The 17670-nt window shown below is 42.7% G+C and overlaps 2 protein-coding genes across 4 annotated transcripts; both read left to right on the forward strand.

Moving 5' to 3' along the window:
- The first annotated feature begins 135 nt into the window (after positions 1 to 135).
- Positions 136 to 7604, forward strand: LOC311063360 (uncharacterized protein). Of its 2 annotated transcripts, XM_084082765.1 has the most exons (3): positions 136 to 173; positions 689 to 756; positions 6326 to 7604. In XM_084082765.1, exons 2-3 carry the CDS (start codon positions 729 to 731, stop codon positions 6742 to 6744), a joined length of 447 nt encoding a protein of 148 aa, XP_083938891.1. In that variant the 5' UTR covers positions 136 to 173; positions 689 to 728; the 3' UTR covers positions 6745 to 7604. The 2 variants fall into 2 exon arrangements, with proteins under 2 accessions (XP_083938891.1, XP_083938892.1); XM_084082766.1 differs by lacking the exons at positions 136 to 173; positions 689 to 756 and adding an exon at positions 3087 to 3220.
- Positions 7605 to 8135: 531 nt separating this feature from the next.
- On the forward strand, positions 8136 to 16723 carry paplnb (papilin b, proteoglycan-like sulfated glycoprotein). Of its 2 annotated transcripts, none has more exons than XM_084082473.1 (13): positions 8136 to 8165; positions 8410 to 8485; positions 9163 to 9272; positions 9977 to 10037; positions 10301 to 10403; positions 10684 to 10814; positions 10981 to 11316; positions 11529 to 11705; positions 11853 to 12003; positions 12082 to 12162; positions 12755 to 12866; positions 15783 to 15888; positions 16143 to 16723. In XM_084082473.1, exons 2-13 carry the CDS (start codon positions 8429 to 8431, stop codon positions 16410 to 16412), a joined length of 1695 nt encoding a protein of 564 aa, XP_083938599.1. In that variant the 5' UTR covers positions 8136 to 8165; positions 8410 to 8428; the 3' UTR covers positions 16413 to 16723. The 2 variants fall into 2 exon arrangements, with proteins under 2 accessions (XP_083938599.1, XP_083938600.1); XM_084082474.1 differs by having other exon boundaries at positions 15783 to 15873.
- Positions 16724 to 17670: the final 947 nt, after the last annotated feature.

The raw sequence follows: 17670 nt of genomic DNA on the forward strand, positions 1-17670 counted from the left end.
AATGCGTGGAGTGGACGGAGCAAGCCCCTATTCCATCTCCCAGTTCCAAAAATCAATTTAATATATGGTCCCCGGGTAGGGGACGTATCAGATATTAAACTGATAAGAACAGATACTACACTTGATCTTAGCCAAAAGGCCGAGAAGCGATACCGGCGTGGCTTTCAGAAAGGGTTAGTGATTCACGGCGATGACAGTGCCAGTTATGCTTTACGCACATTTTAAGTGTAACGTCATACTAAAAAAAAAAAAAACGCCCTGCAATAATGAGGCATAAAGCGTCATTTAATCCACGTGTATGACTATTTTAAGAAGAAAGATAAACGAGTAGCCTGTTTCTTAGCGCTTCCTGGTCACGTGTCCGGCCAAAAACCAATAATAATTTGAATAGACCCGGACCTTTAAAATGCAGTTTAAAGCAATGGACGAAAGTTATATGCATTCTCTACCTGTCATAGTGCCATATAAAAGGAACTCACCTGCCTATTAGAGTGGCTATAATTCTAAAATTATGCTCTATAAAACATTAAACCTTTGTGATCAATTCAACAACACATTTGGCAACAAAAAGACCTTTCTCACCGCCTGGTGGAGAAACAAAGTAACTACGTATAACTACAACGTGTGAAATATAACACAATGTTTAAACAGATTCACACTTTATTGTCACCCTATGCGCCCTGTACAGACTGACAACACTCCTCCTCCTCCTCCAATGAAAAGAATGTATGCAGTCTTCACTTCGTGACATCAAAGGTAGAGTAAAACTGAAAAGAAAACAATATACACAAGTATGATACAATAAACATGATGTAAAGCATGTAGAAATAAAATACACTCATTTAGCTTGCATACAACATCCAGGTAAGTAATGATTCAGGTAAGTACTAAGGTAAGTATAATTATCTGAACAGCAGTATTGAGGGAAATATTACAGGTATATACTGTATGTATCATTTTAACACGTTATAGGTGTAGTGTGTTCTTCATTATACAGTGGTTGGTAAGTATGGTGAAATCTAAAGACTGCAAATGAAATGTCTATTCATGCCACACAAAATACACACATCAGAAATAACATTAAACACAAAACATACCAGTGAATATGCTTCCATAAAGGTTTAACTGAAAACTGGTTATTCCAAACTTTTCAGGAAGCATGTAATGTATTGTGTCTGCTGCACGGATTCAGCTGCTTTCCATGGTGAGGACAGACTAATTAATGTCACCTGGCTGCATCTTGCTCTCAAGTCTGTATACACTCAACTAATTAACTAAGCTACATTCCTGTCTTAAATGTACACAACACATTTTGAATACAAGATAGCACACACTGGAAATGCTGCCAATTTACTGGAATATTTAATTTTGGCGTAAGGAGGGAGCCAAACCAGAAATTAAACACAGATAAAAGACAAAGGCATCCATTGAGAAGGACTTCAGTGCAAATAATACAAAGAAACTGGGGGCCAAACTAGAAATCATAGCATATGACTGCCACTAAGGAAACCACTGCACACATCAAAACACAAGCCTGGTGGAGGTCTTTTTGATTTGATTTGATTTGATTGATTTGAAATGCAATAAAACCACAGGGTTACAGCAGTTCGAGTTCCATTCCAGTCCTCTCACTATCAACAGTTAATAAGTTAAAAATACATTACAATTCAAAACAAATGACATTAACATATACAGTACATACATAAAAACAAGCACTTTGGCATCAGCGTACACTCCGTACAGGAACAAATCACAGTTATAGGCGTCTATCGTATCATTCACATACACAAAAAACGGGGCTGGACCTAGAATGCTTCTTTGAGGAACTCCACATTGCATGATGTTAGGGTCAGACAAAACACCATTTACCTCTACCCTCTGTTCGCGCCCCGTCAGGTATGATTTTAACCACCTTCATGATGCCCTGTCTGCCCCTAGGGCCTCAAGCTTGCTCAGCTTATATCAAGCAGCACCATTCCACAGAGACCAATCTATTTCCTAATTTGTTCTGTTAAAAACAATAAACATGTGTTGCTCGAGTTCGATTTTCTAAAATCTGAAGTTTGTACAACTTTCTTTCGCACGCCATCTGTTGTAGTGGTGTGGTGTCTGGTGTCAATGTGTACTTACTTAAAACAATGGCATAGGCAGCCGCAGCAACCACCTGCTTTGCATAATATTAGGTGTTTAACTATGTTGTCACATATACAACACAGAGTTTGCCTACTGCTGATGTGCTGCTAATGACAATGAGTTTTATCCAAAGCAATGTGTGACGATTATATATTACTAAGACTTCAATCAAGGCCTTCCTCATAATACTTGAAAAACTCGAAAAGACAAAAATAAACTAAAGTTAAACAATTCCTAAAACTAAACTACTTATGCACTCTTAACCTAACTAGAATTAAACTGAAATCAAACATCAAACTAAAATGAATGTCTCAAAAAAAAATGTGTGTCTTCGAAGCATGCAGTTATATGACAGTTTCCCATTTCTTTACACAGGCCTTTGATTGAACTCTCTGAGATATTACAAGATGCACTGGTTGCTATTAGAGGGTAGACAAGGCAGTGCTGCATCGTATGGTCCTTTCTCCACATTCACAGGTGGTTGGGCCAATTTTGTAGCCCCATCTGGCCCCATCTGGCCATAGGAAGTTTTCCTTCCACTGGACCCATGGTGCTTCTGAGCCAGAAGGGAGGTCTTCAGAAGGGGGGGGATTCCCAGATCCATATATATATATAGGAGGGAGGTCATTCTCAAGATTTTTTGTCTCCATGACATCATTAGAGCCCCCACAGTTAAAAAACATTCCAGCTGGCAGCTACACCCATGTTTTCACATGGAGGTTATCTCATTAAATAATGAAACCACAACAATTAGTCAACTTCCTCTACTTTGGCTCCTGTGTTTTAAATTCAGATAAGATACTATATTAGCAAGACTAACCCTTATCATAATGCGTGGGTATGCTGCCCTGGCAGTAAAGTGGGCAATCCCCCCACGCCCCCTCTTCATCTGGATAGGGTGCTGTTTCAGCATGCAACCCACCGTCTACCTTATCTTTGCCCTGCACATTGGAGCTCTAGCACCCTTTAAAGAGTTTTAAATACATGACGTCTAAGCTCTCTCATTTTCTCACACTGCCAGTGGGCTGGCAGACGAAGGTATTTACTGATGACTGGGTCACCGTCCAATAGTTGGACCACCACATTGGTATGTCCTGTTGTTTTTCCATTTTCTTTTAAATGGTAGAGTTGTAGCTGCAATTACATCTTTCGCTATATCGACCACTAGCCAAGCTCATATATCTGTGATTTTTTTAAATTTTGGTTCTGCAATTAAGCTACTGCTTGACTTTGGGAAGAGAAAATGCACGGATAACATTTATCAATTTAACTTTTGGTATCGCCCAACCCTTCTATTCTTACTTTGCCTTTTAATCATGATGTCAGCTTTATCCCCTTTCAATTTTCCCTGTCACTAGGCCTATCTTTTGTCCAATGTTGTCTTTTTCTTCTCTAGGGTTGCTAAATAGCTGAGCCTTTGTTGCCTCTTCATTGTTACCCTTAGATTTTGTACTTAACATTTGGTTATGTTATTTGTCTAGTTATCATGCTTGGCTATTGTAAATGATCAAAGCAGGACACTAATTATACTGATCAGGACATGTGCTATTATGGATGATTTAAAGCCTATTTGGCACACCCTTGTATTATATTTACTGCCCTTCCACAATGTATAATATCTAGTAGACATGAGACAAGTAGAAAGTTGAAACCTCTCTTGGCTGTGGTTCCACAAGAGCTATTTGGTTGGTTTTGATAAAAAAAGAAACAAGCATTGGAGGGCGAGGCCTATTCACCCATGTCCATTTTGAAACCTTATCTTCACACCCATTAAATAACTACTTACACCCTGGCGTCCCAATTTTAGGCATGTCATAATCGGAACTTTAACAAAAAAATCTTTCCAAAAAAAGTCAAATTCTTTCAATAATTTTCAACTTCTCGCAATTGCAACGCATGGTCAGCTATTTTTGAAATAGGGTTTATAGGTGCCTTGTCTTCTTAATATTTTCCCATTTTATTTGTATTTTAGATTTTTCTCTTTCCTGTAAGAACTGACCAGATTTGTATTGTAGGGATAATAATAATACATTTTATTTGTAATGCACTTTTCATCCACAAGGAATCTCCCTTGCCCCATGGTAAAACACAACATCAATCATATAAAGTTAAAAAAGCAGGGTTTATAAACAGATGTGACTAAATAACAATTCAACACGATGCTCTCAGGTCAATAGGAAGGCTGTTCCACAGGCCTTCCGCTGCCGAGTAGAAGGCCCGGTCCCCCATAGTAAGTAGATTTATACCAGGGACATAGAGGAGGAATCTACTCGTAGATCTGAGGGTGCGGGTGGAAGTTTGTGGGGGCTTAATTAATTTCTGTAGGTAGGGAGGGGCATGTCCATGTATGCAGTTGTTAGTAGGACCTTGTAGTCGATCCCGGCTGAGACGGGGAGCCAGTGCAGTGAAAATAGGATCAGTGTTATTTGATCGTGCTTACGCACTCTCATTAGGATCCTGGCAGCGCTGTTTTGGAAGTATTGCAGCTTCTGAATACTTTTGCCAGGAATCCCAATGAAGAGTGTGTTGCAGTAATCCAGTCTAGAGGAGACAAAGGCATGGACAAGCTTCTCTGCATCTGACAGGGTTAGAAGGGGGCGGAGTTTGGAGATGTTTTTGAGATGATAGAATGCAGTTCTGCACTCTTTTCCTAAGAGTCTTTGAAGTATAGATTGTGGTCAGAAGAACTAAGCCTCGTGTGAGATGTGTGTGGTGCCAAGATTGAGGCTATCATTTCATTCCAAAATTACACTTTCAAACTGGCGTTCCTATTTTGGGCCTGTCATTCAAACAGTTCTATCTCCACCCCCTCTATTGTAGTAGGCTTACAGTAGACCAAAGGTGGCCACAATACAACTACCTACTACTCAACAGTATATGCTAGCATCACTTTGCACTTGTTTTTAAAACATGCAATCACACCATAAAGTGGGAGCCGATTTCAGTATTGTCCAACACAGTTTTCAAAATGTAAAACTCCTAATTTGCCTCAAGTCCATATTGCTATCTTGCCTGTAATCCAGCTGCTCATCAACCATTACTTATTTGTGTACAAAAATCCTTCCTTCTTCAGTTATCATGATCACAGGTCTATGCAAAGTTAGGGCCTGAGAAGGATATCGGAGATATAAGGAAATTGGAACTACAATGTAACTGGTTGGTGTTACAGTAATATGCACTGCAGTGAGGGACAGAAGAATTGAAAGAGAGCTGATATATTAAGACACATGTTTTAAAAAGTGGGGAGGTGGGGCAAAGGGGGTCTAATTGGATAGGAGGCAAAAATGATCATAATAACATAAAAAATAAATGTCATTGTTGCGTCGGTTTAACTATGCACTTTCAACCTGGTACCCCTATATTGGTTATGTCATTATTGTTGAAAAAACATTGTCAAAGGTTTTCAGACATGTTCAAAATGTTCAAACATGTTCAAAACCTTTCGAAAATAGCACATCAATATGGAAGCTGCTACCAACGGTTATGGCTATTTGAGGGTCCTTGGCATGGAAATGTTTGTGTTCATACTGTATATGTATGTCTGTGCATGTGTATGTGTAAAAGATAGCTAACCTCAATGTGTCTTTCTGGTTAAAAAAAAGGTTATACATAGCCTATATGCATGTGTACATGATGTCTAGACCACCCGCAGCAGATGAGTTAAGGAAGACAGGGTAAATCTGTACTCAGACAGCCATTATAGTGAATAGGTTATATGAGGTACAATAATCCAATGTCCTGCCGGCCACTCACCTCGGCCAGTAAGAGGTCACTCTGGATTGGATGACATACAGCTCAGGATTGCGGCCGTAAATGGATTACAGGGCAGCACATGTCAGAAGGTTGTTGCGCACAGACGCACATACATGCACCCTTTGTGTGGACACATGTGCACGTACACACACACACACACACACACACACACACACACACACACACACACACACACACACACACACACACACACACACACACACACACACACACACACACACACACACACAGAAAGGATTTGTTTGTGTTACTGTACTGTATGTCAACCCTGGCTGGAAACATAAACTCCTTACAGGTTGAGAGAGGAGCAGGGGTGTCCACTGTATATTGCTAATGTGTTTTTTTTTTTACACCTTTTAAGATTCTTTCTTTACGTGTCTGCTAATTATTGCACTTCCTTTTTCACATCTGCTTTCAGATGCCTCACCAGAGTATCGGTTAGCTATAGAGAGAGCTGACATTAGGATGGAATCTGACCCACAGACTTCACAGTCTGACGGCCAGCAGCCTCCGGAGGACACTGAAGCCCAGGCCAGCGGCAGCTCGGCGGAATCCAGGTTCGAGGCGACGACCGATCGCCTGGAGCAGCTGATGAAGAGCATGGAGGTGCTGCTGACGGACGTGGAGCAGCTTCGGTCCAACTGCAGCCAGCAGGCCTCTGAGCTGATGAACACGGCCATGGACCTGAAGCAGCAGCAGGAGGACCTGAAGGAGAGCTATGCCGAGCTGGCCAATGACATGCAGGAGGTCATGGACAACATGGAGGACCTGCTCAGTACCAAGATTGCATTTGACACCAAGGAGAAACGGGAGCAGAAGCTCAGCCGGCACCTCTGAGGGACAATAAAAAAGCAACAGGGATTTGACAGACTTCCCAGTAGAAAACCAAGACTGTGGCTGTGGGCGGGGTTTGTGGATTGTGGATTGGGTTGTTACTGTCAGCGTTTGGGTACGAAAAGGGGTGTGTGTATTTGTGTGTGTCTGTCTGTCTGTCTGTCTGTCTGTCTGTCTGTCTGTCTGTCTGTGTGTATGTGTGTGCGCAGTGCATTGTGTTTACATGGCTTTCACAGAATAAGCTTTAATTTAAGAGTCTTGATATGTAATGTATGTCAAAAGTATTTTTGCTTCACAAATGTTGAATTTTATCGTTGCATTGCACAGATTTATTTTATATTTATTTAGTGTCATGGAGTTCGTGAGAAATTGTGCTCTGTACAGGCACATGTACTTCCTGTTGGACCTGCGTGTGCGGTGTCAATGAATGATTTAGGCTCATTTCTTCCCTGTGATCATCATGACTTTTGTGTTTTCTCACTCACTCTGTGTCGATAAATTATAGCTTCCAACTTTGCCAGCAGCTCGTTGTTGTGCATCGAGGGAGTCCAGATGTCTCCTCTGTCCTGTTATGCTGGCATGTGAGTACTGTTCCTCACAAGTGGCTGGGGTATGTCCCTCAAGTTTCCTCCCCGCCATGGCAATGTTTAAGAGTGGTTGCATGCTAAAATAAGACAAAATTGCCCCCTGAGGCGTTGCACCTCCCACCAGCATCTCTGCTGTGATTTATCTGTATGTGTTTAGTGGTTGTGGGATGTGTGGAAAGGGACATTCAGTGGTCAGGATCCTAAACCAACGTAAGCCCGGGAGAAACTTAGGGATCTCTTTAGCCATGGATCAGATAAAGTCTCTTGCATTCTGAATTTAATGCTTTTATGTTGGATATTTGCTGTTTCTGCATGAATCAATTAAATCTACTCTGACATTGTTGCTTCTTCCTTTGTCTAATTTTTAAGTAACTTAAGCTCCTGTCACCCATCAACACATCTACTGATGATGATGATATTAAATGTGAATTCAATCAGTGTTGTTGCATAACAGTATAGTTTTAAATATTATCGTAACTGAAACACATGAGTTACTGACACTGTTCTTAAATAAACAGATCTGAGCAACCAATACAATTTATTCAATGACAACAGAACAAAGCCTATCATCTGGCGAATTATCCACCGGGAAGTGAAAAAAACTAGGAAATGCTGATTGGAGTGAAACCTTTGCGAAATCATTTTGGAAGAAACATGTGGTTTCTGCACATGAAACCTGACACCTGTGGGTTGTGGGTGGCGTAGGAGAGCGGTGATGACGAGGAGGCTGAAAGTTGGGTGTCAGTGCTTATATGCTCTCCTCTCAAGTGCATTTCACTACTGGACTACTGAACGCCTGAACTGTGTTTCATCCACCGAGGGATTCACTTCAAGAAGGTACAGTGGGAGAGTGGGACCTTTGTTTACTCAAATACTCTAGATTTCATTGTACCAACCCATTACCTGTTTCATCTATCCAGGTGAGAAATAGATTTCCAGATGTTAAGGTTTTTATTAAAATATCCAGTTGTACAAATGAATGCAAAGGAATGTGTTTGATAGACAAATTAATTACACATCGAACTGACATAATTTGTGTAAGAAAAGGAAGAAAATGTTAAATTCTCATTGTCTGCATCAGTGGTATTGCAGAGGCGGACATGAACATCCTGCAGATTCTTGGTCTCCTGCAGCTGCTGGCTGTGCCTGCATTCATGGTGAGCCATATCATTGTTAACTATCACAGTCCATGAACCTACAGTATCAAGTACTATTCTGACTGCAAAGAAAACATAGCACAGCATGTTCAAAACCATATTACTTCAGCAGGAAACAATAGTCAAGTCAAGTCAAATGTATTTGTACAGCACATTTCATACACTGGGCAACACAAAGTGCTTTACAACAATTCAATCAAAAGCAATGTGCAGAATCTATGCAAGGCGAGTGTATTGATCTCACAATAACTCAAATAAAAAAAACACACACACATACATTAGTCATGCTGTGGTAAAAGAAAGATTTCAGGGTGTTTCGTGTAGGACCCTCTCAGGTCGGTAGAGTAATAATATACAAAAATGTATGTAGCCAAAGACGCTTTACATGACAACTTTATTGGGGGAAAAACCCTGAGAGAAATTATGCACATTTATGTCACTTTATTAAAAATAAAGGAAGGAAATATCCACACACAGTATAGACTATAATGCTCTGCCTGGCTTTATTCAACAAACAAAGAACGTTTTCACCGTGAAGGGCTTCTTCAGGTCTAGACTCCCATTTCTATTTTTGGTGTGTAGTACAGTATGTTCTTGTGGTAGCGTGCTGTGGTGTGTTGTCAGTTCTATGTGCAACCACAGCTATACGTTCCTATGGTGTTTTGTTGGTTTTCCAGTTTACACAGCCCAGTCAGGATTACTGGGGAGAGTTTGGAGCCTATGGACCATGCAGTCGTACCTGTGGCACTGGAGTGGCCATGAGGACTAGAAGATGCATTACTGCAAGGTAGGACAAATACCAACATGGGCAATATTAATGTTCATATATATAAATATATATATACCGTATATATACACATACAATATTTTCTTTCTTTTTCTTTTTTACTGCTTTTACTTCTCTAGAACTACTCCTTTAACCACTTTCAACCTAGTTTTTGGGCATGCCTTTCATGTTTTTATATATTTTTTTCTTCTCCAAAACATTTCTCACATGTTGAACTTGTTGTGATATTTACCTCCATATTTTTGCTATTCAAAAAGGCATATAGAGCTTTAAGGTAGTTATCTCAGTTAACCACTTAAGGTCTGTATACTTGTGTGATTATTTCAGTAAACTGATATTAGTTTTTCAATTATTTTGTTGGCGCTGTATTTTTTTATTTCATCTGCATTGTAGCAAATGACAGATGAGTTCCTTGCCCATGAGCATCTTAATGATATTTATTTGGGTATGGGGACAGTGTGGCTTGTTGACTTCCCAGATCAAGATGTTCAATGGGGATTTATGGAAAAGCCTGATGATGTGAGGTTAGCTGGGATTTAAGCAAGCTTCCTCTTATTATTACCGGGCTATTATGCCGCCAAATTAATTGAATTGAACTGAATGGAATTAAACTGAGCTGCTTTGAACGAGACAGACAGACAGACAGACAGACAGACAGACAGACAGACAGACAGACAACAGAAATGTCTTTTCTTTCTTCACAGGTCGGATGGTGGACACAACTGTGAGGGATCTTCCAAGGCCTTCCGTACCTGTAATACACAGGTACAGTACACTTTATCTTTATGCACGTCCGTCCACACACACACACACACACACACACACACACACACACACACACACACACACACACACACACACACACACACACACACACACACACACACAAACTGGCATGCATGCATGCACGCAAACACACATGCACATACACACACACTCAAACAGACGTGCGCACACACATAGGCATGTACAGTCGCCAATGCACGTATTGCACGTATGACATTGACGTAATATCTTTTTTTCTGTAGGCATGTCCTGTTGGATCCAGAGACTTCAGAGAGTCACAATGCAACCAGTTTGACAGAATGGATTTCCAGGGAAAGCGCTATTCCTGGGTGCCTTACTACGGAGGTAGCCTAAAAAGATTTCCAACATTCATTATTGTTAAGTCACCATTAATAAAAGTATGGTTGTAAATATACATTTGTTTTAATCTCCTTGGCACACCAGATGGGTGGGCTTTACCAAGTCATGGTACTATAAACAATGCATCAGATTTTGTAAAGTGTGTCACATATCACATGCTACAAGCTAAATGAAACATAAACTAAGCTTAAAGTGTAAATTATATCAATATGTCTCTATTGAATGTGGCTTTAATTAGCTATATAATTTTCCTGTTTTTTGGCAGCTTCCAATCCATGTGAGCTGAGCTGTGTCCCCACTGGAGAGAACTTCCCTTACAGACACAGACCTATAGTGGTGGATGGAACACCATGCTATGTTGGTCGCACTGACATCTGTGTGGATGGTGTCTGCAGGGTAGGAGAACACCAGTTTGGACTTTATAATTGTATACATGGCCACGGTCTGTGTCATTCACTATACTGCCTGTACATTTTCTTTTCCAGTTTCAGGAAGTGTGCTTGTTGAAGTGTTTCTTGAGCTGAATTGTTCATACTGTCGCTACTCCTTTGGTCTTTGCCAGACGCTGACCCATGGTGAGTTCATGGGCTTAGATGACGCCCAATCTGCTGGTTCCCAGCAGCACATTCCAGCATCCGTGGCTCAGCACCCCAGGACGACCCAGACCTATGCCTACACCACCGGCGTCTTTGGAGAGTGCTCTGCCGCATGCAACGGAGGCATGCAGTACCGCAGCGTGGAGTGTATAGCTCAGGATTCAGGGGCTCCCCATGTGGTGGATGAGACTTACTGCATCACCCAGCGCGTGCTGAGGCCAGCCAGTCAACAAGCCTGCAACATGCATGCATGTGCTGCAACTGCAGCTACATATGAATTCAGCGTTGGCAGCTTCAGCGTGGTTGGTACCATGTAGTTGCCCATATAACAATTAAAATCGATTACCCAAACTTTTCTGTTAGGACATCCATAGAATTCATTCAAAACTAACAACTCAGCAAGCCTGCAATGAGATAACAATTCATTTTGAGCCACTTTAAGTATTCTCTCATTGTGGTAGCTGGTAACTCAAATAAGAAATATTTGCTCTCTCTCTCCCTTAATGCTGGACAGTGTTCGGTGACTTGCGGGGAAGGCCAGCAGACCAGGGAGGTGTTCTGTGTCGGGGCTGGAGGAGAGCGTCTGGGTGACCATGCCTGTATAGGTGTGGCGCGTCCCGCTGATGTCCAGGCCTGCCGCAGGCCTGCCTGTACCATGAGTGTCAGCTGGCACGTAACTGACTATGGACTGGTAAGTGAAAGTGAAGAGAGGGAAGGTTAGAGGGAGAAGTGGAATGAAATTAAACAATAAGAAACAAAGACGTACACATGTTACAATTTTACATACATTTTCTCTGGTTTCCCCTCCGTAAGGATTTCTCTTTAACCCTCTCTGCAGTGCACAAGGAACTGCGGCAGTGGCGTGAGGGAGAGAAGGGTGGCATGTTTTGATCTAGACCTCCACCCCTATGCGGAGGACAGGTGTGGTGCCCACAACAGACCCGTTGCCATGGAGTCCTGCAACACACAGCCTTGTCCTGGAGCACAAAGTGAGCCACATCTCTGGCGAACGCTCTTTTTTTGTCTCTGAATGTGCTTGCCTATTCATCAAATGTGTCTCTTTTCAGTGGTCCCAAGTGTTCAGGACCCACGGGCTCATGAGAGCACCATGAGAGGATTTGTACCCTATATTGCAGGAGAGACATCAGGTATGCAGAGCATGCAGAAAGCATGTTTTATATTTTATTTTCTATTTTCATGTTTGAACGCGCATCTCAATGTGCATTTAATTATACACATGGCATGTGTCTATCCCAAAATAGTCACTAGGAGAAGTAGAAAGGGAAGGGGAAGTAAACATGGGCATGGAATTTCAGACATTAACCTAAAGCTAAATCATCAACACTGAGGCTTTTACTGTATACATTTGTAGAACTAAGCATTCCCCCAAATAAATCAGTTTTGAACATGTGTATCCTCAGGCTATAAGAAACATCTACCTGCATGTTGTAATTTTCTCTGTCTAGACCATGATTGCACAGGTTTCTAATAAACTCAAGAAACTATTTCCACCTTACGACTAAAGGCCATATTAAAATGACAAAATAAAACAGACAGAAATAACTATCCACCACTTATGAACCTAAATATCATAAAAAAAACAAGCTAAACATACATGTGTTTGCACAAGTCTTTGGTGTGTATGACACAGACATATGTGTATATGTTTGTTCGACCATATGCATGTCTGTTTACTTTCCCATTCAAATGCAAACACTGACTATGAGCATTATCCCACAGTGATTGCCCCACACTGTACACAGTCATACTATGGCTGCTGTCCTGATGGCTATAGCTCCCCCACTGGACCCAGATATGAAGGCTGCTCCCAAGGAGACTGTATTCATACCAGGTGCGGACCACTCCCTGAACCCCTCCTAACCATTTCCTGATAAGACTGATATAGTTCCATCTCACATTTTGTCACTTTGAAAACCTCCATACCACTAGTCTCTTTGCTTCTCTATTCACTTTAATGCATATGAATAAATGTATAGAATGGACATTTCCTTTTTTACAATATGTTTATTATTGTGGACATCATCATGTACAGAATACAGTACAGAATGAATTGACAATTCCACTCATAGCAACGCTGTGTTTATATATCAAACACAGAAGAGGGTTTGTTCGATATTAAGATGCTTCGGTTATGGTATCCATAGCAATAAATAATCATCATCAGATCCCCCAGCTATGTCAGTGGCTGTGATCATGAAAGTAAGTGACTTATGAGTAATGACCTGATCTATACTTCAAAGGACCCCAATGGAAATAAGCTAGAGTGCTTTCTTGAGTTTAAAATCCTCTTAACAGACCTTGTATTGAACTGTACTTCCCTGTGCTTGTCCGTGCAAACTGTTAATTCATGAGTACAGACCACACCTTCAAACCAAACATTGTTTAACGTTCTTTATTTAGAAAAGAAGGAGATGGACCTGTCAGGAAGGAAATTGGTTATGCATGGATTAGATGATGGAGGGAAGGAAGGGAAGGGAAGGAGGGTAGGGAGGAAGGGAGGCTTTAGGGGTGAGGATGTGGGAGTGGAGATGAAGGGTGCGATGATGTGTAGACAGGGAGGTGATGATGAAGGCAGTGAGGATGGGGAGTGAAGACAAGGGGTACAAATTATCTAGTGAGGAGGGTAAGTGAAGGATGTAAGGTGTGAGGATGGTGAGAGGATGACTAGTGTGAGGTGAGCTGAAGGGAGAGGGAACAGAGGAAGGGGAGGTGGGGATGAAGGGGCATGCAAAGCCTGGATAAGGGGGCGCAAATGAGTGTGTGGGACGAAGGGCGTCGTAGCCCTGGGGAGGGATGAAGGACGGGGCCCAGTGAGGGCGCGGCCCTGGGGGAGGGAAGGGCGAGGCCCTGAAGGGGGAGGAAGGGCGTAGCCCTGATGGGGGGAGGAAGGGCGTAGCCCCGATGGGGGAGGGAGGGCGTAGCCCTGATGGGGGGAGGAAGGGCGCGCGAAGCCCTGAGAGGGGAGGCATAACCATGTGGCTCCAGGGGGGGTGGAGACCAGAGTATTTGGCTTAAGGTCTGAGGAGATAGGCGTCCGTCTTGGCAGTGATCTGAGGAAGCACCATCACTCGAGACCCCAAAAAGAGAAAGCATAATTAGTCATTAATTAGAACATTTACTGGACAATGGATATATGGGCGTTCCTAAGGTCTTGGACATTGGTTCTAATGTAAGTATGGTATGCTTGGGATGTCCAACGCCCTAGGAGTTGGACGGTGTGGTCGGTGAAGCAGCACCGATTCGGAACGAATGGCCGGAGAAATTACCTGCGGGATATCTTGCCTTGGTCAGAACTTGACGGAGGTGGTAGAGGAACCAGTGACGGGTTGCGACTGAACCGGTATCAGTGGTAAATAACGGGTCGGAAGGAGAGGCGTGAGAGGAGTGCCTGGTATGGAGGTGATGGACCAAGGGTTCGTAAGGGCTGAGGTAGGAGTTTAGTTTAAACAGGTAAATTGGCGTAGTTCTGCCGAATTGGTCTGTTTTGCTATGTTTTAGCAAGAATACTAGTGTGGAGGAATTTGGAATGGTCAGATCAAATAAACAGGGATGTTAGTGAGGAATGAATGTAGAATTGGAGGTAGTGAATTCTGAACATCTAAGAAACCCAGAGAAAGCTAGGAGAAACATTGCTTCCAGTGTGGAGTCTACGGATGGGTTAACATAGCCAGAGCGGAGTATGTTGATACATCCTGCGAGAATATCAGAGGTAATAGGTTGGCGGCGTGGAGGATTACGTGGCTCGTTCCTTCTCAGGAGCAGGATGACGTGGGAGTGCTGGGCAAAGGGGTGAGGTGCTCCTGTTAGGAGCTTAGTAATAAAATTAATACCTGATAGGTAGACGCGGATGGTTGATGGATGCATGGACCGAGATGAATGGCTGTAGCTGATGTAGGAGGTGAGTGTAATGAGGTCCAGAGACGGAAATGGCAGGCAGTAGGTAGAATGAAAGGACTGGAAATTGTTCCATGCTGTCCAGTAGGAGGAGAGTGTGGATGGAGCTATACCTTGCAGGATGTGGTTTCGGGAGATGGATACCAGGTTATGGAGAGAATGATTTATGGGAAGGTCATCTCGGAATATGGAGGAACTGGAGTCGGGTGGAGGTCTGCGGATGGTGCCAAGGATCTGAATCTCTGGAAGGAGAAACGTGAGAGTGAATCAGCTACCGTGTTGTGGTAACCTGGGACATGGGCTGCTCGGATTATGAAGTTGTTGGTGACTGAGAGCCATGTTAGACGCCTGAGAAGAGCCATGATGTGTAGTGATGATGACCGACCTTTATTGATAATGTGGACTGTGGACTGAGAATTGAGCGGCTGGTCCATTCGTGGCCCCAAAGACAGGGCCGCGACAATGGTTGGGTATAATTCAAACAAAGCTGAAGAGTGGGTGGTGTCGAACGGGGGGGAAACAAGATCTAAGGGCCAACTATCTGCGAACCATCTCCCTCTGTAGTAACCCCCAAAACCTACAGAGGGCGCTGCATCAGTGTATAATTGCAAGTCCTCTGGTGAGGAGTGAAAATCGTTATAGAAGAAAGAAATGGCATTCCAGTTAGATAACAGGAGGTGCCAGAGCCTAAGCTCTGTGCGGCATTCTAAGTCTAACATGATATGATGGTGGAGGGATGGCACGGATGCAGCGAGGTGGAGGAGCCTCCTGAACATACATTGTACCAACTCCATTAAAGTATTCAGTCAAATCAAAAAACATATCTATGGACTAACAAGTTTTTCTTCTTCAGGTTTGGCTGTTGTGTGGATGGGGTGACTCCAGCTCAGGGATTCGGAAGGGCAGGATGTCCTGAATATGTGGCTCCTGAATATGTGGCTCCTGTGGGAAGACATGTGGTAAGAACTGTCCAAACAGAATCCGACCCTCTTTGCTGGGTATATGAGCCAACTAAGTCTTTGTCCCCTCTGGAGTTCAGCTATAGCCTTTTTTACCAGCTAATTTTCAGAGTTGATTAGTACTGAATGATGGGTGCTTGTCTGGCAACAAATCCTTTTTAGAGTGGGAAACATGGCAGCTATATCCAAGAATGTATTGGTTGGTATCTTATATTGTTAATTTAACACCTCATATTTTATGTGTTTCTCATTAGGACTCAGCCTTGGGCAGCCCTGCCCGCGATGTCTGCTCTCTGAGGCGTGACGCGGGTGCCTGTGACACCTGGAAGGTCAGGTTCTACTATGATTCAGCCACTCGCAAATGTACTGAATTCTGGTATGGAAGTTGCCAGGGCAATGCCAACAACTTTATGACCATAGATGAATGCCAGAGGCACTGCGGTGGTATCACTACTGGTGTGGTGAGGGAACCAGTGACCTCAAGGAGAGTGCCAACCAGAAGAGGTTATAGGTCAAGAGCATAACGGTGCTCCTGGCTAATACCTAGCATTGAATGAATCAGAGTCTGCATACATTCGTGCACACGTACGACACACACACACACACACACACACACACACACACACACACACACACACACACACACACACACACACACACACACACACACACACACACACACACACACACACACAAAGTGAAGATAATAACAGTATTAGATGGCCGAAACTTGCCCCATGTGTAACCCATGACTGCATAGTAAGAACTCATCTTACATCTGTTCGATGTATGCTGTATGAAAAAACAACCACAACAACTGCTTACTTCAACGTGACCACCCTCATTCAAATAAATAAATAAACTGTCTGTATTGTGTGTCTGTCTGTCTGTCTGTCTGTCAGCTATATCACATAAATTGTACAAAAAGAGTTAAATATTGCTAAAATAACAGTGGTCCAACCATCAGAGTTGGGGGTAAAACCTGTAGATCTTGAATAAACAAAGAATAGACAGTTCTTCAACCAGCTTCATAATATTTCAACTTCAGAAGAGACAAACTTTCATCTTCAAGCAATTATCTAATGAGTTCCATGAAAAGGGAGCAGAATACATGGATGCAATCCTATATTAAAATTGTCCTAAGGGAGGACGCCAGCCGGCCAGTGGGCAGACCTCTGATGTCACGCTCAAGTCACCATGACTCAGCCATAACCATATAAGGAGTTCCCAATACAACTAGACCCAAATATGGAGTGTGTTGTATAACCTCAATGTGTAGTCATGGCATCAGGCACAAACAAATCAGTCAGCTCCATATATAGGCACTAAAGGGGGAATGCCTATATATGGGCATATACTGATAACATCAGGGATCTCCATATATGGGCATAAAGAGGACAAGGACTCACAGATACGTAGATGCCCATATACAGTATGGGCATAAAAGAGACAAGGACTAATAGATACAGAGATCTCCATATATGGGCATATCACCATGCCCATAAATGGGCATGGACTGATGACATCAGGTATCTCCATATATGGGCATATCAGTCGGATCGGCGATGCAACTGCAGATGTTCGGGCCGTGTGTTAATGTTGCCCATGTTGGTATTAGTCCTACCTTGCTTCCAATAATGCATTTCTTAGTCCTCATGGCCACTCAGTGCCACAGGTACTGAATGGTCCATAAGCTCCAAACTCTCCCCTGCAATCCTGACTGGGCTGTGATAGCTGCAAAACCAACAAAACATCATAGGAATGTATAGCTGTGGTTGCACA

Source organism: Gymnoscopelus microlampas (genome assembly GCF_963454915.1).
Source record: "Gymnoscopelus microlampas genome assembly, chromosome: 16".
Lineage (NCBI taxonomy): Eukaryota > Metazoa > Chordata > Actinopteri > Myctophiformes > Myctophidae > Gymnoscopelus > Gymnoscopelus microlampas.